The following is a 23,841-nucleotide window of genomic DNA, read 5'->3' on the forward strand; positions in this document are numbered from 1 at the left end:
TCTGTGTAATATATAAGATGATTCTCCTGTTGTTTATCTATCATGAGGTTCGACTGTGACGGGTCCTGTTATTTGCTATTTGCTATTTTCTATTTTCTATTGTCTATATTCTATTTTTGTGTGATATATGTGGTTCTTGACATGTCCTGCGTATGATCATTGTAGTAGTTACTTCTCATGTTATACTTATCATGAGGGAGTCCTACTGTTGGATTATATGCATGTTTGGTCTTCTATATATTGTTAACTTTTCCATTTTTTGTGGTTGGATTGGTCCTTTATCTAGCTCAAGGTTATAGGTAATTGAACTTTAAAATGTGTTAAATCTTTAAACATGATTAAAATGTATAAAATGTAAAAAATGTGATAACCTTGTTTTAGACTTTGAAAATTAGCCATCCTATTACTAGAGGCGCCTCTAATTTATTAGATCTGTATGACGGCCAGTCGGCCTGATGGGTGTTGATCTATTTAATTATGATGGAGTTTTTGACAGATTTTTGTATGTTTATGTTTTGCACAAGATGTGTTCTGATCTATACATTCCCTTTACCATGTGACTCATCATGTGACCCTCAGGGGCAGGTTTAAAAACGGGGCGTCTAATGTGTATGAGTTGGTCTGATGAAGAGCAATGAGCTCGAAACGTTACTATTGATGTGCTAATAAATCTGCACATAAGGGAGCTGATGTGTGCGGTCTCCTTTTCTTGCCTTTCCTGTCTAAAATTGGGAGTTTATCCATTGTGTTTTGTTGTGAAATTTACTGGATGCTCAGTGCGCTTGACATCCTGTTTGGAGTGATCTAGTCTACATAGACTGATGCATGCTGGCTGCATGACCTTCTTGATTTGCATGTTTTGTATTGATGTAATCGAAAGTAACCAAAAGCAATCCGGTACATTACTTTAATTTTGTGACGCTTTGTGTAAGTTACCGATTACATTTTTAGCAGGTGACTTGTAATTGTACTGGATTAGACTTTTAAAGGAGCCCTCCCAACCCCGACCACGCCCCTTGTTTCCATAGTTATACTCCTAGTCAACTAGGAGCTTCATCATGTGATCTCTAGAAGAACTTAGACCCAGTCATTTTCAAACTTTTATTCATCTTCAGACGCTGAAACAACTGAAACATTTAAACGACCACATTATACATCAGGTTGATGCTGATTGGATGAAGGTCTTCTGGTTTTCAGGTTATAGACAGAGACCTTCAACATGTCTGTGCAGGTCTATGACCTCATGAATATTATTGTAGGATTAGTGATTGATCACATTTGTAGGAGATGAATCTGATACTTCCCTCTGTGTTCATCTGTCAGTGTTGGGGTAGTCAACCTTAGTGGAGTCAGTTCACTAACTTCTACCATCTCCAGACGCCCTGTGTGGACGGACGTCTTTCCTCATAAACCCGACGTCCTCCCTCAGAGACTGAATCTATCTTGTGCAGCAGCTGTTGGACCTGATCTCTGTCCTCCATCCTTCTGTTGTTGAACACCTGGTACTGACCACTACACTTCTTCAGAAGCTTTTGCAGGTTCTCGTCTTCTCTGATGAACTGGTCCAGGTCGATGCCGTCCTCTTCCAGTCCGTCTCCGTAGGTGAACAGCACCATGGTGTGTTTAGGGGCATCAGGACTCAGCATGTTCTTCAGAGCCTTCAGACTTTCCTGCTCCACTTCAGTGAATCTTCCCAGCTGGATGGTGAGGAGGAAGACGTGAGGACCTGGAGAGCTCAGCTTCAGAGCTTCCTCCAGCTGAGCCTTCACCTGGTTCTTAGGCAGCACAGAGCTGAAGAGACCAGGGGTGTCCACCACAGAGACTCTACGACCACCAACCTCACCTCCTCTCTCCACACAGCTCAGTGTCACAGGGAAGGAACTGAAGCCACTGTCGAACTCCTTCCTCCCCAGGATGGTGTTTCCTGCTGAGCTCTTCCCCACTCTCTCCTGACCCACCAGCACCACCCTCAGGTCAGAGCTACACCCTGGAAACAACACAGGTCATTAGGCTTGAGACAGTGAGGAAACACCTGAGCTCCAGGTCTCAGTGCTGTCAACACATCAGAGTGACACAAAAATCATCATCACAAATATTTGTGTCAGTTTTAATCTGAAATGTTTGAACCAGAATGTGGATAAACAATGGTCTGATCTTAATGATTTTATTTTGTAATTGTTAGAAGTCAAAGTTAAAAGGAAACTACAGTGATGAACTGCACATTAAGATCACACAGAGATAGAAATAATGATTCCCTCTTTATGAGCTGCAGCTAATCAATCATCAATATTAAACATCACAGAATGACACAGGCTTGCCTACCCGACTCAGATACAGCTCCTCCTGGACCTCCCACACTTCTGAGAGCTGCTCCTTTTGATTCTTCAGGATCCATGGCTGGATTTTCTCTCAGTAGACGTTCCTGTTCTTCTCTGATGGCTCTCTCAGCTTCTTGGAACATCTCATTGGTGTAGCAGCTTCCTCCATTTCTCTGAACCAGCATGTTGATCTTCTTCAGCAACTCAGTGACTTGGTCATGATTCTTCGTGTCTCTGTTGTTGAACACGTGGTATCCTCCATCATACTGAGTGATGAGGTCACTGAGAGGTTGAATCCCATAAATCAGTGTCTCTATGGTAACATCTTCTGCTTCTAGATCGTCTCCATGGGTGAACAGGACCATGCTGTACTTTCTTGCTTCTTCTCCAAACATCTCCTGAAGGATCTTCACTGTTTCTTTTTCTTCTTCAGTGAATCTGCCTGGTTGCATCACGATGAGGAACACATGAGGACCAGGAGCAGCAAATGAGACAGATCTAGCGATCTCTCTCTTGACCTGGTTCATTTCTTTACTGGTGTCAAACAGACCTGGAGTATCAACAACAGTCACTGTTTGACCATCAACAGCTCCTGTTTCCTTCTGACACAACAATGTTGATTCAAAGACTCGTCTTCCTAAGATGGTGTTTCCTGCTGCGCTCTTTCCAACGCCAGTTTTCCCAACGAGTACAATCCTGAGATCTGTGGGAGAATATTAAAACTCATTACTGACCATTGTTGTTAACAGACAGTGAAATCTGTGAAGGTGTAAACAGATCTATAATAGATCTGTAAATGTCTGTCATCAGTTCCAAGTCAGGCAGGAGCTCTGATTGGTTGTCTTTTTACACGTCATTTCTGCAACATCTGCTGAGGCAGATCCGCAAATGCTCGCGGCGATCTGTAAAAAAGATTTGTGTGTCACCTCTCTTTTGCCCTGAGCTAATAAAGTAACAACAATAGCTCCATAGAGGAGCCCATGTGCTGCTCATTCCAACATCACATCTAACATAGTACCAACTCTCATGTGCTAATCTTCTGCTTAATGAGTGGCTCAACTTTAGAATAGAAAATTATATTTTTCTAAATGAAGTCACTGTAAATTAAACAAATCATAATCCTACAAATAACTTTGAATAGTAAAAAACCTTACCAGCCATGTTTGTCTTTTCCAGGTGGAGGATGTGTTGAGTCTCTGCTGTTGAAGAGCAGTGAATACATTCAGTTCACTTTCCTCTCTGTTTTATAATGCTGCCCCCGCCCCCCAACACACGCACCCCACCACTCTCAGAAACATGTCAAGTTTCCATTGATAAAGAATATAGTCAGAGGGCGGAGATGCTGCCCTGTGATTGAAAACACCATCAGCTTTGATGGAATCAACAATGTCTCTGTCCACTATTGGCTGTGTCCTCAAACACATCAGACTCAGGAGGAAGGTGTCGAGGAAGATCATCACCATGTCCTTGATCATGGGACGACAATGAGGGAAGCAGAGGGCTGTACTGCGAAGCGAGTTTAGTGGGTTAGTTGTCTAAACTCATTCCCCAAATCGAACATCCTTTTGACAAAACCAGAAACTATCTTAAAACATTATTTGCAGATCTCAGTCATTGCTTTTGCAAAACTCTAAACACAATTCTCATGCAATAAAACAGTCACTGTGATGCACTTGTGATGCATAATGGTAAATACAAGTGGCAAAACTTAAAAACAAATAAAACACATTTGACATCCGTCAAACACAATGACTCAAAATTGATCACACTTGTTTCTCATGATGTGAAATCCAATATAAACCACTGTAGAATGCAAAAAGGGTTACATGTGGTCATTCCGACATTCCACCATTTAGACGTACCACCATTCCGACATACCGCTATTCCAACAAGGCTTTCAATATAAGGAAACGTGCGTTACTCAACAGGTGACTCCCTTCTTTAAGACATGCTGATATAGGAATACCTACATGGTTGTGCGTAATTAAGCAGCAGAGCGCAGACAGGGACTAGTCTGCGTGTCTAGCCTCTACCTGGTCTTTTTACTAAACCTAACCAACTCCTTTCTTCATTGCCTAAGCCCAACCAGTGCAAAATCTTTTGGGGGAAAAAAACGCTATTAAAGGAATTGTCTGAAATGCAGGAGGTTTAAAAAAGAAAAAAAATGCCGTCATTCCGACCATAGGAGGCAAAAATTGTCGGAATGATGGGACGTTTGATAGAAAATTAAGTGTTTCCATTTGGACAATTAGAGGCCTATGTCAGACTGGTGGGATGTCGGAATGGCGGTTGCCCCCCGCAAAAAGACAAGGAGTGATCATTTCTGATGACATTCAGACTACTGTCATAAACCATGTCTTTGTACATGACAATGAGGGAGGAAGGACAAAGAGTCCAACTAAACATCAGTGGATTCTCTGCGTCCATGCTGCAGTAATCTGGAGATTTCAGACAACAGGTAGAATGTACTTTACTGTACTGTTTTATCAATGAAAGTTACTGTATATATTCCAGAAATTAGGTCTACATTACAATTATTTTGCACATTCACTTTTTGTAGAATTGCCAGACTGCCATACTGGGGTGGGAGGACACTTCTCTTCACACCCCAGCAGGAAAACATTGTAGTTGAGATGGTCCATCAAAACGATGCCGTTACACTATATGAAGTGTAAATGGGATAAATGTAGCATGTGATGTTGATTAAGTGGCCTGACCCAGCCCAAAGACCAGGTGAAGATCAATGACTCCGTCAGTTGTGTAGTCATACTTACTCTTTACATCGCATTAGGCTGTAGACCTTCTGCACTGATCAATTTCAGGATGATGATGAAAATTACTTTTTTCACAGTATCATGTTTGATGAATGCAGAGTAAATGCTAAATCCACAGAATTGTGAAATCTTTTTTTTTTCTTTAATTTTGGAGCCAAAAGGGTTTATGGTTACGGTTTTGTCAAAAGGATGTTCGATTCGGGGAATGAGTTTAGACAACTGAGCAACTGATTCACACAACAGGAATTAGTGCTTTAGCAATTCAGAAAAACTGTAAGAGACACAAGTAGCCCAGGTTTTGGCTCGACCCCCTCGGGTTGATCAAGTGCCACTTGATGTTCTCCGATGTTATCTGTGCTGTTACTATGTAATATGCACAGTACTTTCTATATTTTATTGCGTATTGTTATGCACTGTATGATGGTTTTATCTACGATGTGAAGCACTCTGGGTATTCGTACTGAGAAGGGTGCTACACAAATTAAGTACTTACTTACTTACTTACTAGGTTGAGTCCTGTTTAATTTGTCTGTTCTTTTCAGCGGTTGACACTTTATGGAATGGCCAATAGGTGGCAGCTGTGTTTTTTGTTTTACTTTTCTCTACCTGCTGCAAGTTAGAGAGAGCAGTAACCAGTTATCCTGCATTGGAATAGAAAGGACTTGTTAGAAAGATAGAATACTGTACAGTAACTGTTATCAATACGATACAAAACATGTGTGGGGCACTCTGTAACTTGTTTCATCCTGAGTCTGATGTGTTTGAGGACACAGCCAATAGTGGACAGAGACACTGTTGATTCCATCAAAGCTGACGGTGTCTTCAATCACAGGGCAGCGTCTCCGCCCTCTGACTAAATTCTTTATCAATGGAAAATTGACATGTTTCTTAGAGTGGTGGGGGGCGGGGGCAGCATTATAAAACAGAGAGGAAAGTGAACTGATTGTATTCACTGCTCTTCAGCAGCAGAGACTCAACACATCCTCCACCTGGAAAAGACAAACATGGCTGGTAAGGTTTTTTACTATTCAAAGTTATTTGTAGGATTATGTTTTTTTTTCATTTAGAAAAATATACTTTTCTATTCTGAAGTTGAGCCACTCATAAAGCAGAAGATTAGCATAGTTGCTACTATGTTAGATGTGATGTTAGAATGAGCAGCACATGGGCTCCTCTATGGAGCTATTGTTGTTACTGTATTAGCTCAGGGCAAAGGAAAGGTGACACACAAATCTTTTTTACAGATCGCCGCAAGTATTTACGGATCTGCCTCAGGAGATTGTAGGTTTGATTCCAGACAGGGACGATCACAACACACGATGTGTGAGGGAGGGGGGAGGAGAGGAGACACTGTGAACCTTGTTTAGACCTTCCATTAAACCCAAACTGCATCCTGTTCCTTGTTCCACATTAGCGTCACAGCAACCTTCAAGGCCTGTGGCAAAAATGAGTTCATGTGACTGTGATGAAGTGAGTTTGTTTTCTGGACCCAGTATTTAATGGCTGTTTAGACCTTCAGTTAGACCTTCAGGACTCTAAAGACAGTTGTTGTCTCTCTCTGGTGACACACTGCTGTAATTTTAGTTTACACTCTGTCTGTTAACAACAATGGTCAATAATGAGTTTTAATATTCTCCCACAGAACTCAGGATTGTACTTGTGGGGAAAACAGGAGTTGGAAAGAGCGCCTGTGGAAACACCATCTTAGGAGGACGAGTCTTTGAATCTAAGTTGTCTGCATCCTCAGTGACGCCAGAGTGTCAGAAGGCAACAGGAGCTGTTGATGGTCAAACAGTGGCTGTTGTTGATACTCCAGGTCTGTTTGACACCAGTAAAGATCATGATAAGGTGAAGAACGAGATTGCTAGATCCGTCTCATTTGCTGCTCCTGGTCCTCATGTGTTCCTCATCGTGATCCAACCAACCAGATTCACTGAAGAAGAAAAAGAAACAGTGAAGATCCTTCAGAAGCTGTTTGGAAAAGAAACAAAAAAGTACAGCATGATCCTGTTCACCCGTGGAGACGACCTAGAGGCGGAAGATACCGATATAGAAAAAATTATCTGTAAGGATCAATATCTCTGTGGCTTCGTCAGCCAGTGTGATGGAGGATACCACGTGTTCAACAACAGAGACAAGAAGAATCATGACCAAGTCACTGAACTGCGGAAGAAGATCAACATGCTGGTTCAGAGAAATGGAGGAAGCTGCTACACCAATGAGATGTTCCAAGAAGCTGAGAGAGCCATCAGAGAAGAACAGAAACGTCTACTGGGAAGAAATCCAGCTATGGATCGTAAAGAAGCAAGAAGAAGAGCAGAGGGAAGGAATGCATTTCTTGTTGGTGTGGCAGCAGCTGTTGCTGGAGGCGCAGTTGCAGGTCCAATAGGAGTTGCAGTGGGAGCTATAGTGGGAGTTGTGTCAAGTATCTGTTCCATTCAGTGATATTTCATGTTAAATAACCATTATATTCTGTTCACAACTGGAGAGTTTCATGTTAACAGATTCAGCTTCTGGTTTTAATTTATTATGAACATTTTCATTAATCAGCACTGATCCTGACTGCAGCAGTCTGATGAAATCAACCATCTTAAACATGTGATGTATTTGTGTTCAACATGTTAATAAACACAAATGTTTAAAATCAGTTGTGTCTCCAGAACAAGATTGTTCAACATGTGGAAACATCAGACAGGAATGTTTTAATTGTTGACAGCCGGGTGGAGCAGGGATTTTAAATGTGGGGGTGTCTCTGCCTTTGGCCCCTGGTTCTGTCCAGATTCTCTTCACTATGATTTGCACCACTTTATCAACTTCTGAAATTTTGATTTGAGGGGGTAGAACATTGGTGTTGCCCCTGCATAGAGCCGGCCTCATATGCATTCATTGATTGAATGCTAGTGGAACCCAATTCAAAATGGTGGTTTCATGTGTTGGTCTTAAGCAGCTAATTAAGGCAGAAGTAAGCGATCCGGTGGTTTTGGCTAACTTCCTGTCAGCCGATGGAGTTAGCAGCCCCCGTCCTCATCCCTATGTCACCACATTCACACGTATCCCTTGGCTGCACACACAGAGAGGACCGCCCCTTTATGTCGTTCTCTCTTCTCATTGGATAAAGGTTGTAGGATACAAGGAAAGTTTTCTCCTCGGCTTACAGCAGAGCAGAGTGACTGACAGACCCGTGTTTCGGACCAAACACTCTATATAAGTGATTGTTGTCGGAAGATATAACTATTTAAGACTTATATTAACACAAACATTCCGCTTACTTCTGCTTTAATATCGAGGCAAGGCAATTTTTATGTATATCCGGTTTTTACAAACAATTAGTCTCAAAGGGCTTTACATGGCATCATAACAACATCCTCTGCCCTTAGACACTCACATCCACTGAAGAAAAACTCTGGGAAAACCTATTTAACAGGGGAAAATTGGGAGAAACCTCAGGGGGAGGTGAGAGGAGAGGAGAGGAGAGGGCTCCATGTAACCAGATGTGTTCCCCAGCAGTCTAAGCCTATAGCAGCATAGCTATAAAATGGTTCAGAGCTACCTGAACCAGCCCTAACTAAAAGCTCTGTCATAAAGGAAGGTCTTAAGCCTAGACTTAAATGTAGTTAAGAGTGTCTGCCTCTGTGCTCTGGTAGGACAGTAAGGAATGATGAGGTCTTTCAGATATGATGGAGCTTCATCATTAAGAGCCTTATAAGTCAGCAGAAGGATTGTGTCTACTCTAAATGCTACAGGAAGCCAGTGGAGAGAAGCTAAAGTGGGAGAGATGTGCTCTCTCTTCCTAACTCCTGTCAAAACCCTCGCTGCAGCATTCTGGACCAGCTGGAGACTCTTTACAGAGTTTTTCGGACATCCTGACAGGAGAGAGTGACAGTAGTCCAGCCTAGAAGTGATAAATGCATGCACCAGTTTCTCAGCATTACTCTGGGAAAGGATATTCCTAATCTTAGCTATACTGTGCAGGTGGAAGAAGGCGGTCCTAGTCACATGTTTTATGTGGGAGCTGAAGGAAAGGTCCTGGTCAAAAATGACTCCAAAGTTCCTTGCAGTTGTACTCGGGGTCAGGGTGATGCCATCTAGAGTAGCGATCTGATTAGAGAAAGTGTCCCTGAGGTGTTTAGGTCCACACGATGACCTCAGTTTTATCTGAATTCAGTAGCAAGAAGTTAGAGGACATCCAGGATTTAATGTCTTTCAGGCCGTCTTGCAGATTGATGAGGCGGCTTCTGTCATCTGGCTCCATCGACAAGTAGAGTTGAGTATCATCCGCATCCCTGTTTAGTACGGGCACCTGACATCAGTAAACAAACTCAATAGGATCATCAACATGGCTGGGAAGATAGTTGGTCGTCAACAAAGATCACTAGACAGCCTCTATGACACTGCTGTACAAAGGAAAGCCCTGTGAATAATCAGAGATGAGACTCACCCCCTATATAGTGAATTTGAACTACTCCCCTCAGGGCGGCGGTATAGAGTACCTCTGGCAAAGAAAAAGATCTACAAGGGCTCCTTTATCCCCAATGCCATTTCTATAATCAATAAGACACAGTAAAGGAGATCTTGAAATGTGGTTGTTACCTGTATGTATGTTTTGTTTTGTTTTTTATTATGTGATCATGGTTGATTTGTTTTGACTCATGTAAGTCTTGCTGGCAAGTGTCTGTTTTTCCTATGTAGGTGAGACCAAAGATGAATTTCCTGCCTTGGTGGGACAATAAAGTTTTCTCGGAGAGACTTGGATGGGAGAGATTGAATATTTAGCAAACCACATTTAATAGTTTTATTGAGTTGGTGTGCTGGAGCAGTGGTTTTAAGTTTAACGAAGTTGTTATAAATGATGGAGGAACCTGCAGCGGGGCGTGTTAAACTGTGGCTCTGCTGGCTGGTCTGAACTCTAGGTACTTGTCAGGTCACTTTGCCTTTCTGAGACGTTGATTTGCTGTTCAACATTACTCTGTGATGTTTTTCCTTTACTTTCTGTTTGGATGTTTTATACCATAAAATATTGAGTTTCTTTTTTCTATCTCCATGAGGTGCTGTTTGCTTCAGGACTCTGACTGACTGGTGGCTCGTGGCCTGTGCCAGTGAGTGTGACTAATGTTGACTAAAGCAATGATTTTATAATTGGGAGTTTAAAGAGTAGACACGGTCGCGCACATCCAGTTCAAAAGGTGCTGGCCTCAAAATTGTAGACAGGAAAGGCAAGAAAAGGACCTTTAAAAGCAAGGATCACAGAGCACAGATGTGCTATCCGAAACCATGACCCGTCCAGTCCAGTTGCAGTTCACTTCACAGAAGCGCGTCACAGCGTTGCCTCATTAAAATATATTGGGATTGAATCAATCAAACTCCCTCGCAGAGGTGGCAATGTTGACACTTTACTCCTTAAGAGAGAACTATACTGGATATTAGGGGTGTAACGGTATATGTATTCGTCCCGTGCCGTCACGGTACGGGGGTCACGGTTCGGTGCACACAGTCACACGACGAATACGTCTGAATGAATATTAAAAAAAAAAAAAAAAAAGTCGAGTCCTCACAAGAATCCAGGTGGCGGTAATGAGCCTCGAAGCTGCCAGCAGCCGTCATAACAGACGAAGAAGAGAAGTGATGAGAGAGTGAAGTTAGAGGAGGAGAGCTGTCTGCTTCATTCATGTCACTGTGGCTTCTCAATGAAACAAACGGCGGCGGCGGCTCGCGACCATAATACATCCATGCTCGCGACTGGTCCACCGGACAAAGTCCGTCGGCGATGTTTCACGGATGTGCGGTGCGTCGCTAGAAACGCATCAAACACGTAGCGCATGTTCAACCCGATATGTCAATCACTGGTGCAAGTAAAAAAACTAGTTGTGTGCAACAACTTATCCCGCAGCTTTTAAGCCTCTTGACATGAACACAGACAGGTGAGGAGAAAAGGAGACCGCACACTATATATAATCAGACACATTTTGTCTGATGAAGGGCTGACGCCCGAAACGTGTGAGTGACATTAAACTGTCACGGGAGCTTTTAACTAGTGTGCGGTCTCCTTTTTTCCTTACCTGTGTCTTTCTTGGTGGTCCAGCACCTAGTCTTCAGTTTTTTGGGGGATGTGCGTGTAGCTGCCTAATATGTTTTATGAACACAGGCAGGACCAGAAACATCACCAAAGTAACTGCTAGTCTAATTTAACTGTGTAAACCAACATTGATGTCAGTTTATTGTTTTGTTTTTTTAATAATAATAATTTAATAATTCGAATAATAGTTGCACGTTTTTTTTCCTCTAGAATTAATAAATGGCATTATAACACTCCTAATGCACTTGTTTTATTTTGTATTCTTTTTTCTTTTAACTTTTATAACACAAGACAGATTTTAGTTTTACATTCAATTAGTGTCTGTTGTACCGAAACCGTACCGAACCGTGACCCCTGAACCGAGGTACGTACCGAACCGTGACTTTTGTGTACCGTTACACCCCTACTGGATATACACGTTGGACACCTTAACTCCCAAGGGTCTAAACGAGGACTTTAACATCAGACCTTTTTTGTGATTTTTTGTGAGCTCATTGTGAGCTTTTTTGTTGTGAGCTTGGTGAAAAAGTTGAACAATTTGTGAAAGAGTCTGTGTAATATATAAGATGATTCTCCTGTTGTTTATCTATCATGAGGTTCGACTGTGACGGGTCCTGTTATTTGCTATTTGCTATTTTCTATTGTCTATATTCTATTTTTGTGTGATATATGTGGTTCCTGACATGTCCTGCGTATGATCATTGTAGTAGTTACTTCTCATGTTATACTTATCATGAGGGAGTCCTACTGTTGGATTATATGCATGTTTGGTCTTCTATATATTGTTAACTTTTCCATTTTTTGTGGTTGGATTGGTCCTTTATCTAGCTCAAGGTTATAGGTAATTGAACTTTAAAATGTGTTAAATCTTTAAACATGATTAAAATGTAAAAAATGTGATAACCTTGTTTTAGACTTTGAAAATTAGCCATCCTATTACTAGAGGCGCCTCTAATTTATTAGATCTGTATGATGGCCAGTCGGCCTGATGGGTGTTGATCTATTTAATTATGATGGAGTTTTTGACTGATTTTTGTATGTTTATGTTTTGCACAAGATGTGTTCTGATCTATACATTCCCTTTACCATGTGACTCATCATGTGACCCTCAGGGGCAGGTTTAAAAACGGGGCGTCTAATGTGTATGAGTTAGTCTGATGAAGAGCAATGAGCTCGAAACGTTACTATTGATGTGCTAATAAATCTGCACATAAGGGAGCTGATGTGTGCGGTCTCCTTTTCTTGCCTTTCCTGTCTAAAATTGAGAGTTTATCCATTGTGTTTTGTTGTGAAATTTACTGGATGCTCAGTGCGTTTGACTTCCTGTTTGGAGTGATCTAGTCTACATAGACTGATGCATGCTGGCTGCGTGACCTTCTTGATTTGCATGTTTTGTATTGACGTAATCCAAAGTAACCAAAAGCAATCCGGTACATTACTTTAATTTTGTGACGCTTTGTGTAAGTTACCGATTACATTTTTAGCAGGTGACTTGTAATTGTACTGGATTAGACTTTTAAAGGAGCCCTCCCAACCCCGACCACGCCCCTTGTTTCCATAGTTATACTCCTAGTCAACTAGGAACTTCATCATGTGATCTCTAGAAGAACTTAGACCCAGTCATTTTCAAACTTTTATTCATCTTCAGACGCTGAAACAACTGAAACATTTAAACGACCACATTATACATCAGGTTGATGCTGATTGGATGAAGGTCTTCTGGTTTTCAGGTTATAGACAGAGACCTTCAACATGTCTGTGCAGGTCTATGACCTCATGAATATTATTGTAGGATTAGTGATTGATCACATTTGTAGGAGATGAATCTGATACTTCCCTCTGTGTTCATCTGTCAGTGTTGGGGTAGTCAACCTTAGTGGAGTCAGTTCACTAACTTCTACCATCTCCAGACTCCCTGTGTGGACGGACGTCTTTCCTCATAAACCCGACGTCCTCCCTCAGAGACTGAATCTATCTTGTGCAGCAGCTGTTGGACCTGATCTCTGTCCTCCATCCTTCTGTTGTTGAACACCTGGTACTGACCACTACACTTCTTCAGAAGCTTTTGCAGGTTCTCGTCTTCTCTGATGAACTGGTCCAGGTCGATGCCGTCCTCTCCCAGTCCGTCTCCGTAGGTGAACAGCACCATGGTGTGTTTAGGGGCATCAGGACTCAGCATGTTCTTCAGAGCCTTCAGACTTTCCTGCTCCACTTCAGTGAATCTTCCCAGCTGGATGGTGAGGAGGAAGACGTGAGGACCTGGAGAGCTCAGCTTCAGAGCTTCCTCCAGCTGAGCCTTCACCTGGTTCTTAGGCAGCACAGAGCTGAAGAGACCGGGGGTGTCCACCACAGAGACTCTACGACCACCGACCTCACCTCCTCTCTCCACACAGCTCAGTGTCACAGGGAAGGAACTGAAGCCACTGTCGAACTCCTTCCTCCCCAGGATGGTGTTTCCTGCTGAGCTCTTCCCCACTCTCTCCTGACCCACCAGCACCACCCTCAGGTCAGAGCTACACCCTGGAAACAACACAGGTCATTAGGCTTGAGACAGTGAGGAAACGCCTGAGCTCCAGGACTCAGTGCTGTCAACACATCAGAGTGACACAAAAATCATCATCACAAATATTTGTGTCAGTTTTAATCTGAAATGTTTGAACCAGAATGTGGATAAACAATGGTCTGATCTTAATGATTTTATTTTGTAATTGTTAGAAGTCAAAGTTAAAAGGAAACTACAGTGATGAACTGCACATTAAGATCACACAGAGATGGAAATAATGATTCCCTCTTTATGAGCTGCAGCTAATCAATCATCAATATTAAACATCACAGAATGACACAGGCTTGCCTACCCGACTCAGATACAGCTCCTCCTGGACCTCCCACACTTCTGAGAGCTGCTCCTTTTGATTCTTCAGGATCCATAGCTGGATTTTCTCTCAGTAGACGTTCCTGTTCTTCTCTGATGGCTCTCTCAGCTTCTTGGAACATCTCATTGGTGTAGCAGCTTCCTCCATTTCTCTGAACCAGCATGTTGATCTTCTTCAGCAACTCAGTGACTTGGTCATGATTCTTCGTGTCTCTGTTGTTGAACACGTGGTATCCTCCATCATACTGAGTGATGAGGTCACTGAGAGGTTGAATCCCATAAATCAGTGTCTCTATGGTAACATCTTCTGCTTCTAGATCGTCTCCATGGGTGAACAGGACCATGCTGTACTTTCTTGCTTCTTCTCCAAACATCTCCTGAAGGATCTTCACTGTTTCTTTTTCTTCTTCAGTGAATCTGCCTGGTTGCATCACGATGAGGAACACATGAGGACCAGGAGCAGCAAATGAGACGGATCTAGCGATCTCTCTCTTGACCTGGTTCATTTCTTTACTGGTGTCAAACAGACCTGGAGTATCAACAACAGTCACTGTTTGACCATCAACAGCTCCTGTTTCCTTCTGACACAACAATGTTGATTCAAAGACTCGTCTTCCTAAGATGGTGTTTCCTGCTGCGCTCTTTCCAACGCCAGTTTTCCCAACGAGTACAATCCTGAGATCTGTGGGAGAATATTAAAACTCATTACTGACCATTGTTGTTAACAGACAGTGAAATCTGTGAAGGTGTAAACAGATCTATAATAGATCTGTAAATGTCTGTCATCAGTTCCAAGTCAGGCAGGAGCTCTGATTGGTTGTCTTTTTACACGTCATTTCTGCAACATCTGCTGAGGCAGATCCGCAAACGCTCGCGGCGATCTGTAAAAAAGATTTGTGTGTCACCTCTCTTTTGCCCTGAGCTAATAAAGTAACAACAATAGCTCCATAGAGGAGCCCATGTGCTGCTCTTTCTAACATCACATCTAACATAGTACCAACTCTCATGTGCTAATCTTCTGCTTAATGAGTGCCTCAACTTTAGAATAGAAAATTATATTTTTCGAAATGAAGTCACTGTAAATTAAACAAATCATAATCCTACAAATAACTTTGAATAGTAAAAAACCTTACCAGCCATGTTTGTCTTTTCCAGGTGGAGGATGTGTTGAGTCTCTGCTGTTGAAGAGCAGTGAATACATTCAGTTCACTTTCCTCTCTGTTTTATAATGCTGCCCCCGCCCCCCAACACACGCACCCCACCACTCTCAGAAACATGTCAACTTTCCATTGATAAAGAATATAGTCAGAGGGCGGAGACGCTGCCCTGTGATTGAAGACACTGTCAGCTTTGATGGAATCAACAATGTCTCTGTCCACTATTGGCTGTGTCCTCAAACACATCAGACTCAGGAGGAAGGTGTCGAGGAAGATCATCACCATGTCCTTGATCATGGGACGACAATGAGGGAAGCAGAGGGCTGTACTGCGAAGCGAGTTTAGTGGGTTAGTTGTCTAAACTCATTCCCCAAATCGAACATCCTTTTGACAAAACCAGAAACTATCTTAAAACATTATTTGCAGATCTCAGTCATTGCTTTTGTAAAACTCTAAACACAATTCTCATGCAATAAAACAGTCACTGTGATGCACTTGTGATGCATAATGGTAAATACAAGTGGCAAAACTTAAAAACAAATAAAACACATATGTCATCCGTCAAACACAATGACTCAAAATTGATCACACTTGTTTCTCATGATGTGAAATCCAATATAAACCACTGTAGAATGCAAAAAGGGTTACATGCTGTCATTCTGACATCCCACCATTTAGACGTACCACCATTCCGACATACAGGGCCGGCCCTGTACATCTGGGGGCCCTAAGCAGGATAAAATTGGGGGCCCTGCCTCACAGTGTAGCTATATATGTACCATCAAATATTCATAAAACCAGCTACCATATGCAACCCTTGCATATTTTATTGTACCTCTATCAACATGATGGCGAGCAGATATTTTATTACTAATTAGAGTCACTGAAACACTTAAAGCTGTCTAATTGGTTGGTTGGTTTACTTTATTAATCCCTCTGAAGGGAAATTGATTGTCACTCTGTACGTACAACATTCAACACACAATACTACAACATGACAAGCATTGGCAACTCAGGCAGTACAATAAGTGCAATGCAATGCATTACTCAGCATAGCACACAACAGAAACGACAATAATTAACAACAATGTTCATTAAAAAACTTCACTGCACCAGGTACAAAAGACCTCCTGAATCTTTCTGAGGAACATCTCGGCATCACCAGTCTGTTGCTAAAAGAACTCTTCAGTTCATGGAAGAAAACATAGAGTGGGTGGTCCTTATTGTGCAGAATGCACCAGAGTTTCCTCCCCACCCTCTTCTCCATGACCACCTCTAAGGAGTCAGGAGGCAAACCAATGATAGAACCTGCCTTTTTAATCACTTTGTTAATCCTGTTTCTGTCCTCAGACTTCAACCCCCACCCCCAGCAGACAACAGCATAAAAAAGCACACTAGCTAAAATACTATGAAAAAACACATTCAAGAGTGGCCTGCTAACATCAAATGATCTTAGCTTCCTGAGGAAAAACAGCCTGGACTGGGCCTTTGTGAAAATAGCACAGGTGTTCTCTTTCCAGTCCAGCCTGTTATCCACACGGACGCCAAGATACTTGTAGTGGGGGACAACCTCAATAGCCACATCCTTGATAATTACCGGAGTAATTGGTGTCTTTTTCCTTCTAAAATCAATTACAAGTTCTTTTGTCTTGTTTAAGTTTAAAATGAGGTGGTTATCATCACACCATTTGACGAAGCTGTCTATTTCTCTTAAGTAGGATGTGTGCTCGTCTCCAGTGATGTAACCTACAAGTGCAGAGTCATCAGAAAATTTTTGTAGATGACATTCAGACAACAAGCTTGATCTACAGTCTGATGTGTACAAAGTAAATAAAAATGGAGACAAAACAGTACCTTGTGGTGCCCCTGTGTTTGTTAAAATAGTTTTAGATACCTCGTTACCCATTTTCACAAACTGGGGTCTACAAGTGAGGTAGTCCATAACCCATTGGGCAGTACAGCTATTTATATTCCAATCAAGTAATTTCTTAACTAGAATGTGCGGCTGAATAGTATTAAAAGCATTTGAGAAATCAAAAAATAAAATTCTTACAGATGCACCAGCTTTCTCCAGGTGACTGTACACTCTGTGTAGCATATAAAGTAAGGCATCATCCACACCGACTCCTTTCTTATACGCAAACTGTAAGGCAAGGCAAGGCAAGGCAATTTTATTTGTATAGCCCGTTTTTACAAACAGTTTGTCTCAAAGGGCTTTACATGGCATCGTAACAACATCCTCTGTCCTTAGACCCTCACATCGACTGAGGAAAAACTCCATGGAAACCCTTTTAACAGGGAAAAACAGGAGAAACCTCAGGGTGAGCAACAGAGGAGGGATCCCTCACCCAGGACGGACAGACGTGCAATAGATGTTGTTACAGACAAGAAAACAGTTTACAGTTTGTCACAGAATGTGCGGAATATGGAAATGTTAGCAGGGGTTGATGAAGGCAGTCTCTAGTGAGGGGAGGGGGGGGGGCAGGGAGAGCCGGTCAGCTCGATGGGAGGACTGGGTGGCAGACTGGTCCATGGGAAGGGAGGGGAGGCCGGTCTAACGGCAGGGGAAGGGGTGGGATGGGGGCGATGTAGGCGGCGGCTGGTGCAGAGAGATGGAGCTCCGGTGGATCTGCGGAAACACAGAGAGAGTGCGAGACACCAAGGCCAAACTACAAAGTACAACAGAAAATGACAGTTCAAAAATATACTGAGGAGAGGAGAGGAGAGGAGGGGAGGGGAGGGGAGGGGAGAGGAGAGGAGAGGAGAGGAGAGGAGAGGAGAGGAGAGGAGAGGAGAGGAGAGGAGAGGAGAGGAGAGGAGAGGAGAGGAGAGGGCTCTGAGTAACCAGATGTGTCCCCAGCAGTCTAAGCCTATAGCAGCGTAGCTATAAAATGGTTCAGAGCTACCTGAACCAGCCCTAACTAAAAGCCCTGTCATAAAGGAAGGTCTTAAGTCTAGACTTAAATGTAGTTAGAGTGTCTGCCTCTTTGACCCATGGAGAGAGCTGGTTCCACAGTAAAGGAGCCCGGTAACTGAAGGCTCTACCTCCCAGTCTGTTTTTAGAGATACTGGGAGTCACTAACAGACCTGCATTCTGGGAGCGGAGTGCTCTGGTAGGACAGTAAGGAATGATTAGTTCTTTCAGATAGGATGGAGCTTTATCATTAAGAGCCTTGTAAGTCAGCAGAAGGATTTTGAAGTCTATTCTAAATCCTACAGGAAGCCAGTGGAGAGAAGCTAAGGTGGGAGAGATGTGCTCTCTCTTCCTAACTCCTGTCAAAACTCTCGCTGCGGCATTCTGGACCAGCTGGAGACTCTTTAGAGAGTTTTTCGGACATCCTGACAGGAGAGAGTTGCAGTAGTCTAGCCTAGAAGTGATAAATGCATGCACTAGTTTCTCAGCATCACTCTGGGAGAGAATATTCCTAATCTTAGTGATACTGCGCAGATGGAAGAAGGCGGTCCTAGTCACATGTTTTATGTGGGAGCTAAAGGAAAGGTCCTGGTCAAAAATGACTCCAAGGTTCCGCGCGGTTGTAAAACTGTAGTGGATCCTGGTATGCAGAAACCTGCTTACTAAGATGCCCAAGGACCACTCTTTCAAAACATTTCATAAGCTGAGAGGTCAGTGCTATTGGCCTAAAATCCTGTATGTCATGAGCATTTGCTTTTTTAGGCACTGGCACAATACATGAAGTTTTCCACATCACAGGGATCTTAGACTGAGTGAGGGAAAGAGAAAAAATAAACTGTAAGACATCACAGAGTTGCTCTGCACATATTTTCAGGGCTCGTGGCGAGACCCCGTCTGGGCCCGGAGCCTTATTTATCCTGAGCCTCTTCAGCGCAGAGCAGACCTCATCAGATGTAATAGCAATAGGGGGGCTAAGATGACTATCACTTCCCCTATGAGAGATAGTAGCGCACACTGCATTCCGTTCGGCAGAGAAGTCAGTATTGTCAAACCTAGTAAAAAAGCAGTTTGCCTCATCAGCACCCAACCCTCCATCCGGTAACTTAGTAGAGGTAGGGCCATAACCTGTAATTAATTTCATGCCCTTCCATAAACCTTTTGAGTCTCCCTGCTGGAGTTTGCTCTCCACTCTATCCTTATACCTCCTCTTCCCCTGCCTGATAGCCCGTTTTAGGTTTTTCTGTGCTAGTTTGAGCTCATTCCTGTCGCCCTTAAGAAAGGCTCTTTTCTTATTATTAATAGCAGCTTTAATTTCCTTGGTTACCCAGGGTTTATTGTTAGCAAAACTTTTAATTGATTTACATGGGATAATCATATCAACACAAAAATTGATGTACCCAGTGACACACTCTGCAATGTTATCCACATTACTGTCCTCATCATCATAAAACACAGTCCAGTCCGTCTGCTCGAAGCACCCCCGCAGCTCCTCACACGCCTCCTCTGACCAAACACGCACCGATTTGGAGGAGATAGATTGTCTGTGGACAAGTGGTGTGTATTTAGATGACACCAGCACCAGATTATGGTCCGAGCCACCCAAGGGGGCCAGGGGGAGCGACGAATAGCCATCCTTTACGTTGGAATAGAAAAGATCAATGGTTTTATCTTTCCTCGTGGGGCAGGTAACGCATTGCTTGAAGGAGGGGAGGGAGCGCGAGAGCGTGCAGTGATTGAAATCACCGTTAATGATGGTGAGAGCATCGGGTGATCTACTCTGCAGATCATGAACAACTTTACTTAGTGTGTCTGTTGCCCTCTTAGCATTTGCGGACGGTGGAATATAGACCACGATGACAAGCACGTTGGAAAATTCACGAGGTAGATAGTAGGGTCTACAACTCACCGCCAGCAGCTCAATGTCCTTCTCGCTCACTCTCCTCCGCTCCGTGACGTGTCCTGCATGACACCACTGTTGGTTTACGTAAATGCATACTCCCCCTCCGGATTTTTTGTCAGTCATGTTCAAATCACGATCGAGTCTCATTTCCTTAAATCCTTCGACTTCTATATGCGAGGAGGGAATTCGATCCGACAACCACGTCTCAGTGAAGCACAGCAGGCTACTTTGTCGGAAGAGCCTGTCATATTTACACAGAGCCGCCAACTCATCCACTTTTTTAACCAGGGATTGCACGTTGCCCATAAGCACAGACGGGAGAACAGGTTTGAACCGTCGCTGTCTGTTCCTCACTTTAACACCTCCTCTTCGGCCCCGTTTCCTAGGCCTGATTTCTGCTGGTAGATCCAGTAACAAACGCTCCGCAGCGGCAGGTCGGAGCTGGAAGAGCTCACCTGAGCTATAGGTGTATCTTGCTGCGGTAGTAGTTGCTTCACATTGTGCACGCACACTCAGCCACAGGATTCCCCAGAACAACCACAGGAAGAGCCCGATCGCTGTATCTTTAGTCCACCACATTTTTCAGATGCATAAGAAGCAATACACTTAAAAGAACTTGCCCAAGGGACATAAAAACGAATAAAAACAGCAGCCGTACACACGAGACAAGCGCACAGGTGACTAGTCGCCGAGCAGGGCTGGCGCCATTGCACTTGTCATTTTTTCTTCTACTTAGTTTTTGTCTGAATGTTAATGTTAATATTGTGAATGGCGATAGGTGGCTCCAAACCTGCAGTATTAAATCACTACTTTTGATGTAGCAGAAAGATAAAATATTCTACAAAAGATTACAGTTTGAACAGATTTATTTTCTTTAAATTATCTGTACAGCTAAATTCTATAACCCTTAAAACAAAACTTCAGTTGAGAAGAAGATAGAGGATGTTGGTTGGTCAGCAGCATCATCAGCAGTAACCATTGGAGCTGTGGAGAAGATTAGTAGAATTTTTTTAGCCACTTGTGTACACACAATTTAATTTTCCAACAGAGATAAACATATTGTGGCAACAAACAAGAAACTTACCAACTGTATGACTGGAACCAGCCACAGGGGAATGAGGATGTGGCAACATGACATATCTAATCAGCCATTAATAAATGGGTGATTGATCCTTTATCCCCTCACAGGAAAACAGCTGTTATCTTTTCACTGTAAACAGACCTTTTACAGTCTATGAAACAGACCTTAAAATCAGCCAGGACATGTTAACTGCAGCAGGCTGGTACATGTAGCAGCTAGCCAGCTAAGTGAGCTAACACAAGCACTGACATGTTTTTCGGCTAAACGTACATCTGGTAAACATAACATTAATTAGCCTTACCTTGTCCTTGTTTTTTTTTCATCCTCGGCCTTCTTCTTTTTCCTATTTTCTGCACCTGACAGATATATCCTTTTGGACATCGTCACTGTTCAAAAGCTAATCACCTCCTCGCAAATCGCGATCTCAGTGAGTGAGGGAGGGAGGGGGCCAGGGGGGAGAGGGGGGGGAAGGGGTGGTGCGCGCTCGTTACCGGACAACGGCCACAGTCTGCGTTACGTTTACGTATGCGTGTCACGGTCATTGTTGCCAGTTGGGTCAAGGGTTACACGTTGCCGTTGTCAGAGACGGTTAGACAAATGATTGAGCAAAGTTTGGGGGCCCCCTAGTGGCTGCGGGGCCCTAAGCAGCTGCTTAGTTCGCTTATAGGGAGGGCCGGCTCTGCCGACATACCACTATTCCGACAAGGCTTTCAATATAAGGAAACGTGCGTTACTCAACAGGTGACTCCCTTCTTTAAGACATGCTTCCAGAAATTAGGTCTACATTACAAATATTTTGCACATTCACTTTTTGTAGAATTGCCAGACTGCCATACTGGGGTGGGAGGACACTTCTCTTTACACCCCAGCAGGAAAACATTGTAGTTGAGATGGTCTATCAAAATGATGCCGTTACCCCATATGAAGTGTAAATGGGACAAATGTAGCATGTGATGTTGATTAAGTGGCCTGACCCAGCCCAAAGACCAGGTGAAGATCAATGACTCCGTCAGTTGTGTAGTCATACTTACTCTTTACATCGCATTATTTTGTAGACCTTCTGCATTGATCAATTTCAGGATGATGATGAAAATTACTTTTTTCACAGTATCATGTTTGATGAATGCAGAGTAAATGCTAAATCCACAGAATTGTGAAATCTTTTTTTTTTTCTCTAATTTTGGAGACCAAAAGGGTTTATGGTTACGGTTTTGTCAAAAGGATGTTCGATTCGGGGAATGAGTTTAGACAACTGAGCAACTGATTCACACAACAGGAATTAGTGCTTTAGCAATTCAGAAAAACTGTAACAGGCACAAGTAGCCCAGGTTGAGTCCTGTTTTATCTGTCTGTTCTTTTCAGCGGTTGACACTTGGAATGGCCAATAGGTGGCAGCTGTGTTTTTTTTGTTTGTGTAGCCCTTGCTAAAGTAATGGGTGTATTTGCATTTTGATAACAATATAATGTACAGATTCATAATTCATGTGAAGTTTATTGTGTATTGATGTGTTTAAAAATGCATAAATATGGTTAAAATACAAAGGTTAAAAAAGTTAAAAATCTACAAGAAGTATGCGTTAAAAATATAAGTTCATGTCATCTCATGTCGTGTCCTAAAAGAAAAAAGAGTAAGTTCATCTGAAACAGTGTTTAAGTGTAATTACGTTATTTACACCATATTATTTGTTTTAAGAGGTGTCTATCACAAAAGTCTTTGCTGTGATTGGCTTGTGCAGAGCTCGGAGACTCCGGCCAATCGCGTGAGCAGTCTGACGTGAGGGGGTGGGATTTAGACTGTGTTGTGGTTCCGGGAAGAAAGCAGGGAGAAGAAAAAAGAAAAAGAGGGAGAGACACGAGTTAGCCCAACCGCGTCGAAGTTTTGAGACTTTTTAGAGGCTGAAAGTTCTTGTTTTAAGGTGAACGGACTGTTACCGGATAATATAGACTTTTGTGCCCTGTCGAGAGGATCTGCGCCCTCCGGTGTGGACGAGAGCTGTCGGACGGAATCGTTAACGAGCGGACTGTGAGTTTCGGCTGCGCCTGCCGGCGAGCCGCCATTCCCCCCTCATCCCCCCGTTTCCCCACGGACTGTCGGGAGCGCATGGACTGTTGTCGGGAGCCGTGAGTAACTGTTGATTTGCACGTGCCTTTTATTTTGCTTTCAGAGAGCGAAGCGGCCAGTGTGTTTTGGGCCTCAACGCACACGAGCAACGAAACAGGCCTGCAACGGGGTTTTGGGGTAGCTTTTCCCAGACTGTTGTGGACTGTGGTGTGTGCGTGTGGGTGTGTGTGTGTGGGTTCATTGCATTATTCGCTCGCTTTATGTTTCATGATATTTGGTGTGAAGAACCAGTGATTGCCAGCATTTAAAGTGATTTAAAACGGGTATAATTTCTGTTGAATATTAATTTTATTGTCACTGAACCCAAGTGGTTATTGCATATTTTTATTTTTCTATTTTGAACTAAAAAATCCTCTAACTAAAAAAGTATTTACATTTAAAGTGCTATTGTGTGTGGTTTTCATTTACTCAATTCTTATTTTATTTATTAAGCATAACAAAAAGGGGAATATCATAAGTTTAACCCAGGCCCCGCCCCATAGGTACATGAGACGGGTGTTACACAAAATGGAGGCACCGCTGGGATATTCCCATGCTTAATGTTTTTCGTTTTTGCCCGTTAAAGGTGCATTTCGTTTTAAATCTTTCACAGCTACACACCAGTAGTAGGTTAGAGTAATGACTACTCAG

General features: G+C 42.9%; 1 protein-coding gene and 1 long non-coding RNA gene across 2 annotated transcripts; both read right to left on the reverse strand.

Annotated features, from left to right (window-relative positions):
- Positions 1-1,364: 1,364 nt before the first annotated feature.
- LOC310995721 (GTPase IMAP family member 8-like) lies at positions 1,365-15,177 on the reverse strand (the record flags this gene model as incomplete). Its single annotated transcript, XM_083984845.1, has 5 exons — positions 1,365-1,987; positions 2,323-3,021; positions 13,095-13,685; positions 14,021-14,719; positions 15,171-15,177. The coding sequence occupies 5 exons, from the start codon at positions 15,175-15,177 to the stop codon at positions 1,365-1,367; spliced, it is 2,619 nt and encodes an 872-aa protein (XP_083840971.1).
- A 5,738-nt stretch (positions 15,178-20,915) lies between these two features.
- Positions 20,916-21,461, reverse strand: LOC310995696. The gene is made up of 3 exons (XR_014595845.1): positions 21,391-21,461; positions 21,093-21,218; positions 20,916-20,992 (listed from the first exon to the last, which is right to left on the reverse strand). It is a non-coding gene; the product is annotated as an uncharacterized lncRNA (long non-coding RNA).
- Between the last annotated feature and the right edge of the window lie 2,380 nt (positions 21,462-23,841).

Source organism: Trachurus trachurus, assembly GCF_905171665.1.
Source record: "Trachurus trachurus genome assembly, chromosome: 13".
Taxonomy (NCBI): Eukaryota; Metazoa; Chordata; class Actinopteri; order Carangiformes; family Carangidae; genus Trachurus; species Trachurus trachurus.